The following is a 9,705-nucleotide window of genomic DNA, read 5'->3' on the forward strand; positions in this document are numbered from 1 at the left end:
AGGACTCAGCCAGGGACAGTGGGGGTAAGGAGTTTCACCAGACCTGACTCCACTCATATCCTGCCCTTTCTGTGACCCCAGCTGCTAGACCTGATGCACACCCTGCACACGCGGGCGGCCTCTATCTACAGCTCATGGGCGGAGGAGCAGCGCCACCTGGAGACATGTGGCCGGAAGATCGAAGCAGATTCACGCACCCTCTGGGCCCACTGCTGGTGCCCTTTATTGCAGGGTATACCTTGGGGGAGCAGGCAGGGCAGGGGCAGAGGTGGGCCTGGAGCTTGGGAAGTACCAGGGTCAGGATGCCTAAAGGATCCTGAGCCTGTTCTTGCTCTCAGGTATTGCCTGCCTGTGCTGTGATGCCCGGCGCCAGGTGCGAATGCAGGCACTGACCTACCTGCAGCGAGCACTACTGGTGCATGATCTGCAAAAGCTAGATGCCCTGGAATGGGAGGCCTGTTTCAACAAGGTAGGACTTCCCTCTAGTCTTAAGGTGAAGTTTAGACCCTTAAGACAAGGCAAGTAAGGCAGCCTGAAGAGCCCCTAATGTCAACCCTCAGCCTGCATGATACCTTCCCTTCTGCTCAGTACCCATCCACCCCAGCCCTTGGCTTCCTTGGGGCAAGGCTGCCAGCTGACCCTTCTAGAAGATGTTGGCAATTTAACCACCAGGTGCTGTTTCCTCTACTGACCAAGCTGTTGGAGAACATCAGCCCTGCAGATGTGGGTGGGATGGAGGAGACCCGGATGAGGGCTTGCACGCTGCTCTCTAAGGTACTGCTTACCACCGTGTACCCACTCACTCTCCTGCCTTTTCACAAGGAGGGAAGCCAAGGCTTTTGGTAGGACATAAGAGATGTGAGTAGGTGGTGTTCAGGACCCCAGCCAATGAGACTTAGCAGTACTTAAACACCTGGGAGGATTCTGGGATTCAGAGGGATCTAATCTAAGATTCCAATACAAGATAGGGCAGACTTGTCTCCCAGCCCTGGAGAGGGGTATCGAAGGCTCCTGCCTTACCCTTGGCTGAAAGGGGCCGGCGGGCCATAGGTCTTCCTGCAGCACCTGTCTCCACTGCTGTCACTCTCTACCTTTGCTGCCCTGTGGCTGACCATCTTGGACTTCATGGACAAGTACATGCACGCAGGTTCCAGTGACTTACTGGTATGTTCTACCTCATCTTGACCTCTGTTGCCTGCTTTCTCTACCACCTGCTGGGAAGACTTACTGTTTCCCCCTTGTTGGCTATATCTTTCTTACCATATTCCCCCGTGCCCTCTCTCCTGTTCTCGTGGACCCACTGCCACCTGTAGTCAGAGGCCATCCCTGAGTCTCTGAAGAACATGCTCCTGGTGATGGACACAGCAGAGATTTTCCATAGTGCAGATGCACGAGGAGGCAGCCCCTCAGCCCTCTGGGAAATCACCTGGGAGCGGATCGACTGTTTTCTGCCCCACCTAAGAGATGAGCTCTTCAAGCAGACTGTCATCCAGGGTAGGGGGCTCAGCCCAACTTCCTCAAAGTCTGGAGCTCACTAGTTCTCTTGGTTCTAGGTGGGTGGGAAAACTGGTGGGTAGTCAGGGTTTTGCCTGAAAGAAAGCACTTTGAGTTGCTATCTCCATTCTTTGCCATCTCCAGACCCCATGCCCATGGAGCCTCATGGCCAGAAACCTCTGGCCTCAGCCCACTTGACTCCTGCTGCTGGGGATACCAGGATACCTGGCCATCCACCTCCCCCAGAGATGCCCTCTGAACTGGGGGCCTGCGGTGAGTCCCTCTGGTCCACCCTGCTATGTGTTAAGCAGGAAACGGGGGGCCTAAGAAGAGCCCCAGAGTAGTGTGAAATTGTTGCTGAGTGTGGGCTATGAGCCAGGGGAAGGGGGGAACCAGGGAATTCTGTTTGCCTCCTCTTCCTTTCATAAATGGCAGGACCAAATAAGCTATGATGAGCTAGCTGCCTGAGATTTCTCAGGCTTGGGAAGAGAAGGCTGGGTCTGGGACTTGGAGAATATGCAGAGGTTGCCATTCAGGGATGCTGAAAATAAAGACCAGACCAAAACTAACCTGACTAGAAGTACAGCAAAGAAGGGTAGAGATAAGGTAGTTGGGCATTTGGATGACCTTCAAGGGAGACTCCCAACTATTTTGCTCACGGGAACAGGGAGGAGCAAAGGTTGGGATGAGAGAGTGACTGCAGCCACCTTACTCTCCCTATAGACTTTGAGAAGCCCGAGGGCCCCCGACCTGGCAACTGCAGCTCCCCTGGATCACCAGCGGCGTGTAGCCCCAGCAGGCTGAGCCCTACCCCAGATGGGCCTTCACCCCTGGCCCAGCCCCCACTGATCCTGCAGCCCTTGGCCTCCCCACTACAGGTGGGCGTGCCACCCATGACTCTGCCCATTATCCTCAACCCTGCTCTTATTGAGGCCACCTCACCAGTGCCCCTCCTGGCCACACCCCGCCCTACAGACCCCATGACCACCTCCGAGGTCAACTAAAACAAGCCCCTCAGAAATCAGGACCAGGACTACCAGGCTGTCCCTGCCCCCCACCTCCAGCTGTCCCAGGGGCCACAAACTCTTCAGGCCCAGCCCAAGATGTTGTCGCTGCTACTTGTATGGGGACCTGGAAAAAAGAACTTTTGTAACCCTTCCTGGGACCCATGATCAGGCTGCAGGACCTTCTTTTCTGCTCTCCATTCTTGGGAGTCCAACCTGAGAGCACACTCAGGTATCGCCTGCAGCCTGGCAGCTCTGGGGAGGCATCACTGTGCCAGCCCTGCAGTGCCTGCCCTCGTGCCCCCTCCCCCTCTCCCCGTGGTCAGGCAGTGAGAGCCAAGCTAACCACTCTGCACTTTGTTTCCCTCTCCCATCGCCACTCCCATCAGCCCTGGGCCACCTCCTCCAGTTCTTCCTTTTTTATTAATTAGTTGGTCAGTTTGGAGAGATGACTGGCACCATGGAAGGTGGGCAGATGGGGCTGGATGGGGGACTGCCCACAGGAGCATGTACATATGGAAAAACAGGACAACAATGGACTTTTTATGATGTAATAAATGTCTTAGTACCATCATCAGTGCCTTTCCCTCTGGTTTCTTTCTTGAACTTGTGGCACCGTGTTATTAGGATCCCCAGGCCTTGGACTCTGCATGAACGGAAGTGACACTCTTGAACCTACCAACAGTCTGGCCCATGTGGCCCCTGGCCACCAGCCAGCCAGATGCCAGGAGGCTGAGGTCAGGATCCCTTTCCCACTGCTGCTGCCCAACCACCACCATCAGCTCAGCAGTGTTCCCTTGTCACCAGGGATGTACCAGGCGTTTGGACAGTGGTCCTCTTCTCAACTGCTCCAAGGGTGACACCTGAGACAACACAGGCTGAGGTCAAGGGGAAAACTGAGCCGAGCTGTAGTTAATTCAGCAGTCTCCCCTCTGATGTACGTCAGGGTCCAGGAGCACAGCCTGTGGGGCTTAGGAGGTAGGCCATCTTGCCCACAGCTGTGATCATGTGTATCCGGGCACAGGGCATTCGTTTTGGCCCAAAACTGAGAAGGGACAATTTTTTCCACCCCACGGCCTCCATCCATCCCAGTCACTGAAGCATGATTGGAAAACCCTTCCCTTTGCATCAGGGTGAGGTGGAGTGTGCGTAGGGCAGGCTGTGTGTGGCCCCTGCAGGGCTTAGGTACTGTGGCTGGGATGCAGAATGCTATATAGTAAGCTTTCCCAATTAAAGCATCTACATCATCTCGGCTCCTCCTCCATAATGGCCCCACCCCCATGTGGGTGAAGGCTGGGCAGAGAGTGGTACCCTGTCGTACTACCAGCTGACCTCCTCATAGGGAGTTAGGAGCGCTCACCCTCTTCATTTGGGCCCCAGGTGGCTTTGTGATCATTCTGCACCTGGGGCTTCCCTGTGCTTAGCACAACCACGTGGATGTTGCTGGGAATGTGGACCTCTGTAAGGGCCTCCCTCAGGTATATCAATAGAAGAGGACGCCTTGGGCCTTGGCTGGTGTGGCTCAGTGGATTGAGCACTGGCCTGCAAACCAGAGGGTCGCCAGTTCGAATCCCAGTCTGTGCTCATGCTTGGGTTGTGGGCCAGGTCACCAGTTGGGGGTGTATGAAAGGCAACCACACATTGATGTTTCTCTCCTCTCTCCCTTCCCCTCTCTCTAAAAATAAATAAATAAATGAAGCTTAAAAAATAAAAAGCCTGGCTGGTGTAGCTTAGTAGATTGAGCTCCAGCTGCAAACCACCGGTTCAATTCCCAGTTAGGGCACATGCCTGGGTTTTGGGCCAGGTCCCCAGTGGGGGCCATGTGGGAGGCGGTCACACATGGATGTTTCTCTCCCTCTGTTTCTCCCTCCCTTCCCTCTCCCTCCCTTCCCCTCTCTCTAAAAATAAATAAAATCTTTAAGTACATACACACACCCACACACACAAGCCACTAAACCTCGTATCTTAAAACATGTTGAGAACACTTACATTGGCCTACAGTCGGGCAAAATCATCTGACGCAAGGAATGTGCTGTAGAGTATCAGTTGCGTACCCTCATTCTCACGTGGCTGATGGGGAGCCGGGACCTGCTGCTGTGCCGCAGAAAGTATCATACGTGTCCCCAGCAGCATGCCTGCCGGGAAAAGTAAAAAAATAAATGAATGCATATCACATTCACAGCATTATGAAGCTGAAAAACTTAAGTCGAACCATTGTAAGTCGGGAACATCTATACATACATTTTCTGTAGCCCCATGAGAAATAGAAGGTTGAACATCTGGAGAAACAAGCTATATTACCTAGTGAACTAAGAACTCACTAGAAAATGGAAAGAGATGCACACAACCAAGAATAAATACGAATTCTCTACACACATAAGAATATCAGGAAGAATGAATGAATCACTAGGTTTTATGGGAGTCAAAAGTTACACATGGATTTTCCACTGGGGGGGGCTGGCGTCCTTAACCCCTGTATTGTTCAAGGGTCAACTACACAGAATTAGCTACAATAGACACATGCCCCCCCCCCCGCCAAAAAAAATAGGAACAACAAAAAGTATGGTTATATTAACTCTTGGGAATTTACCTTTGCTTAGGGCTTACTGCTTGGGAGGCCAATGGCCTTGAGGAAGCAGAATCTCTGAGCCCCTGGGCTTCAGTTGAGAAAAAAACTTTAGTTCAAGTAAACAATTTATCACCCCCTCCTTGAAATATTCTTCACTTGGCTTCTGAGACACTAGTTTTCCTTAGTTCTCCCCTACCTCACTAGCTATGCCTTTTTAATTTCCTGTGTTGGCTCCTCCTTATCTCTAGCCTCAACATCAGAACACCCCAGGGCTGAGCCCTGGTCTGCAAGTGCTTTCTCTACACTCAATCGCTGGGTATTGCTGTTCACTGTCAAGACTTGAAATAGCATTCATTATACTGACTTCATGTCCAGCTACCCCCTTGGTCTCCACTTGTATGCCTCATAGCCTGTCACACAAAAGGAAAAATTCTTGATTACCCCCCTACAAGTCTGCTCCTGCCCCCATCTGCCCCATATCCCTAAAAGACAACTCCATTCTTATATGTTCTTATGCCAAATTGACCCCGTTTTCTTACATTAGACAACCAGTTGCTTAGCAAATCTGGTTGTTTTCATCTTTCACATGTACCTAGAATATGTGACTACTTATCACTATCCTCACCCACTACCACCCAAGTCTAAGCCACCACAGGTCTACCGGTCACCCTCCTGCGTTCTAGTCTCCACACTGAAACCAAATAGCTCTTTTTAAAACATGTCATATCATTGTCCCTCCTTTGCTCAAAATCTGTTAATGGCTTTTCATCTCATTCAGAATAAAATCCAAATTTCTTTCTTTGTCCCACCTACCTAGTTTTCTTGCTGTTCCTCAAATATGCCAAACATTTGTATCAGCTCTTGACACTGCTAGTTTCTCACCTAGATGTTCTTCCCCCAGGTACCCACGTAATTCCCTCCTCCACTTTTCAAGTGTTACCAGAAAAACCTTCCCCACCTGCTACACGCAAAATCTGTATCACTCATTACCCCCTCACCTACTTTATTTCTTTTCATAGCACTTATCACCAGTGGACATACTATACCTTGATGTTTATCTGCACATAATGACATCGTTTTCTGGAGCAGGCCCTCGCCACTTGGTGACTGAATAGAGTGAGTCTACGGTGCCTCTGCTTTGGGCCAGCTGGTAGGGCTACACATGAAAACAGATGATCATTAGGTTGGAAATTACTGGAACAAACAATGAAAAGTTTTCTTAAGTCCAGATAGTTGAGGCTATAGCAACTGATAATAAATTTTGAGTCATTTAAAGTTTCTGGGCCGACATTGGGAATTGTTGGAGCTGACTTACAGATTGACAAGGGCCTTCATTATACTATTCTCTCGGTTCTTTGTGTTTTATACAAATTTGTAGGGAAAAAACTTCTCATCCTAGAGTTAACAGACTGGCTTTGAATTCTTGTTCTCTTTCTTAGCTATATTACTTCACCTCTCTGAGACTTAATTTCTTCATCAGTAAAGAAGGTAATATTTAGGACTTCCGCCAAGATGGAGGTTTAGGTGGATGTGCCGTGCCTCCTCACACAACCAAGTTTAGGGACAACTAAATATTAGCATCAGAAAACACAACCAGAACACGGAAAACTGAACTTTTCGGAAGTCCGCTAACAACAAATTCTTCAGCCCAACCGGTAAGGGGCGAAACCGGCGTCGGGTGAGGAGTTAGAAAGGAGGGCTCGGTCGGACCCGGGCGCGGAATCCAGACGCGCGAATCCAGTCAAACGGGTTCCAAACCCAGGATTGGACCTAGTGAGCGACCGAGCAACCCACCGGGTGAGCGACTGCAGAGGAGACAGTGGGGAGGCGGTGCAGCGTGTTGACTGTGGTTGCCTAATTGCGCGCGCGAGTGAGGGAGTGAGCGGTTGGACTGGCGGCGGCGGCGGGCGGCGGCGGGCGGCGGCAGCGATAGACGGCGCCGCCATTTCCCCGCTCTGACCACGCCCCCACATACAGCGTCACAACCCAGCGACCTGGGACTCCAAGGCGCCGCTTCTCCCACTTAAAGGGCCAGAACAGACCAAAAATGTCGCAGGGAGACCTCAAAGCCCCAGAGATAAATCTAAGTGACGAAGAGATAGCAAAACTCTCAGACGCACAGTTTAAAACACTGGTCATCAGCTTCCCTCACAGATCTGGTGGATTATAGCCACAAATTAGAGAAACATATGAAGGCTAAATTAAGGGAAATGAATGGAATTCCACAGGAAACCCATAGAGATGAAAAGGAAACTGGGACTCAAATCAATGGAGTGGACCAGAAGAAACCAAATAATGGCCAAACAGAAAAGAGTCAAGGAGCAAGAACTCAAAGAAATGAGGAGAGTCTTAGGAACCTCCAGGACATCTTTAAACGCTCCAATATCCGAATTATAGGGGTACCAGAAGGGGGAAAGACAACCACCAGTGGAAAAACTATTTGAACAAATAATAAAAGAAAATTTCCCCAATCTGGCAAAGGAAATAGACTTCCAAGAAATCCAAGAAGCCCAGAGAGTACCAAAAAAGTTGGACTCAAGAAGAAACACACCAAGGCATATCATAATTACATTAGCCAAAATTAAAATGAAGGAAAGAATCCTGGAAGCAGCAAGAGCTAAGGGGACAATCACCTACAAAGGAGTCCCCATCAGGCTGTCAGCAGATTTCTCAAAAGAGACCTTACAGGCAAGAAGGGGCTGGAAAGAAATATTCCAAGTCATGAAATCTAAAGACCTACAACCAAGATTGCTCTACCCAGCAAAACTTTCATTTAGAACGGAAGGACAGATAAGGTGCTTCTCAGATAAGACCAAATTCAAGAAGTTCATCATCACCAAGCCCTTATTATATGAAATGTTAAAGGGACTTATCGAAGAAAAAGAAGTTAAAGAAACATGAACAGTGAAAGGACAACAAACTCACAGTTATTAACAACCACACCTAAAACGAAAGCAAACTAAAAGGACAGCTAGATCAGGAGTGAAAACATAGAAATTAAGATCTCAAGGAGGGTTAGCAACAGGGGAGTGGGAGGAGGAGAAGGGGGGAGAAGGTACAGAAAATAAGTAACATAGACAGTAGATAGAAAATAGATGGGGGGGCAAGAATAGCATGGGAAATATAGAACCTAAAGGACTTGAGACACATGGACATAAACTAAAGGGGGGTAATGGTGGGGTTGGGGGGGCAGGGTGGAGGGGAATGAAGGGGGGAATAGAACAACTGTAACAGCATAATCAATTCAAAAAAATAAATAAATTAAAAAAAAGAAGGTAATATTTATCTCTTAAGGCTGTTGGGAGGAAGAACAAAAACTTATACTAAACTACCTTAATATAGAACCTGTCACATTCCATCTGTGGGCAAGATGAAGAGGAAGGGGAAGTAATAGGAATTAGGCCAAATCAAGGGCCATAACAGTTTCCCTTTATGCAGAGCTAGTACAGACCTATAATTCCATTATTAAGAAGGTCGGGGGGAGGTTGCAGAAAAGATCTAAAGCAACATCCTGTGTTGGATTGGAGCCCAGAGTAGGTTGACTCCAGGAATGGAGGTTACTCATGGCACCTCCTGAAGAGAAACTCTGCTGAGCAGAGGTGTCTAGCCTCGGAGTCAGTGCTTTGTAAAATCCTGCACTGACCTTGTTGTCACCAGAAGTGTACAAGCAGACACTGGGCACTGCTATACAAAAGGCAATCTCCTACATCGGACGAGATTTGAACTATTAAGGTTGTGGATGCCTTTTCAATTCTAATATTCCAAATCTCTGTAATGGATGAGCAAAGCCTTTCCAGGTACAGAGCTCTTAAACCCCTCAGCTCAGTCAAGTCTGAAAGTCTGGCTTGCTGTGAACCTGCCATTTATAGAATAAGTTTTAGATCCAGATTGTCTCTTCCACGGGAGTTAGAAATTGAGGATGAGGCAGAAATCAGGACTTCCAGCCAAGACGGAGGCGTAGGTTAGTACACTTTGCCTCCTTGCACAACCAAAAGAAGGGCAACAAATTTAAAAACAACCAGAACTGCCAAAAAATCAAACCGTGTGGAAGTCTGACAACCAAGGAGTTGAAGAAAAAACAAATCAAGACCAGTAGGAGGGACAGAGATGGGCGGCCAGGTGCAGAGGACTCTCCACTAGGCAGAGGCTGAAGGAAGGGCAGGCAAGGTGGTGACTGACAGAGCAGGCAGTCCCACGTTTGCGTGCAGATAAACCAGGAGGAACAACTGGGGAGCGAGACAGGCCTCACAACCCAGTGTTCCAGCAGGGAAATGAAGCCTCAAAACCTCTGACTGAAAACACCTGTGGGGGTTGAGGTGGCAGGGGGAGAGACTCCCAGCCTCACAAAAGAGTTCATATGAGAGACCCACAGGGTCCTAGAATGCACACAAACCCAACCACCCAGGAATCAGCACCAGAAGGGCCCACTTTGCTTGTGCAAAGCAGAGGAACTGACTGAAAACTGGCAGAGAGAGGAGCAAGGTCCATTGTTCCCTCTCAACCCCTTCCCCACAAACAGCGTCATGAGGCGGCCATGGGGGTGGCCCCACCCTGGTGAACACCTAAGGCTCTGCTCCTTATACATACCAGGCAGGCTGAGACAAAACAAAAAACAAAAACAACCCAAAACAATGGCCC

General features: G+C 49.4%; 1 protein-coding gene across 11 annotated transcripts in view; it reads left to right on the forward strand.

Annotated features, from left to right (window-relative positions):
- GBF1 (golgi brefeldin A resistant guanine nucleotide exchange factor 1) overlaps positions 1 to 3,075 on the forward strand; it is a 125,086-nt gene extending 122,011 nt beyond the window's left edge. For all 11 annotated transcript variants that reach the window (XM_053668584.1, XM_037159437.2, XM_037159441.2 and 8 more), the window contains 7 exons: positions 82 to 232; positions 339 to 469; positions 673 to 774; positions 1,051 to 1,164; positions 1,314 to 1,494; positions 1,639 to 1,767; positions 2,218 to 3,075. In XM_053668584.1, the coding sequence (XP_053524559.1) occupies positions 82 to 232; positions 339 to 469; positions 673 to 774; positions 1,051 to 1,164; positions 1,314 to 1,494; positions 1,639 to 1,767; positions 2,218 to 2,498 (1,089 nt within the window). In that variant the 3' untranslated portion in view covers positions 2,499 to 3,075. The remainder of the gene's footprint in view (positions 1 to 81; positions 233 to 338; positions 470 to 672; positions 775 to 1,050; positions 1,165 to 1,313; positions 1,495 to 1,638; positions 1,768 to 2,217) is intronic.
- The last annotated feature ends 6,630 nt before the right edge of the window (positions 3,076 to 9,705 follow it).

Source organism: Artibeus jamaicensis, unplaced genomic scaffold (genome assembly GCF_021234435.1).
Source record: "Artibeus jamaicensis isolate MK-2021 breed Jamaican fruit bat unplaced genomic scaffold, CSHL_Jam_final contig_490, whole genome shotgun sequence".
NCBI lineage: Eukaryota > Metazoa > Chordata > Mammalia > Chiroptera > Phyllostomidae > Artibeus > Artibeus jamaicensis.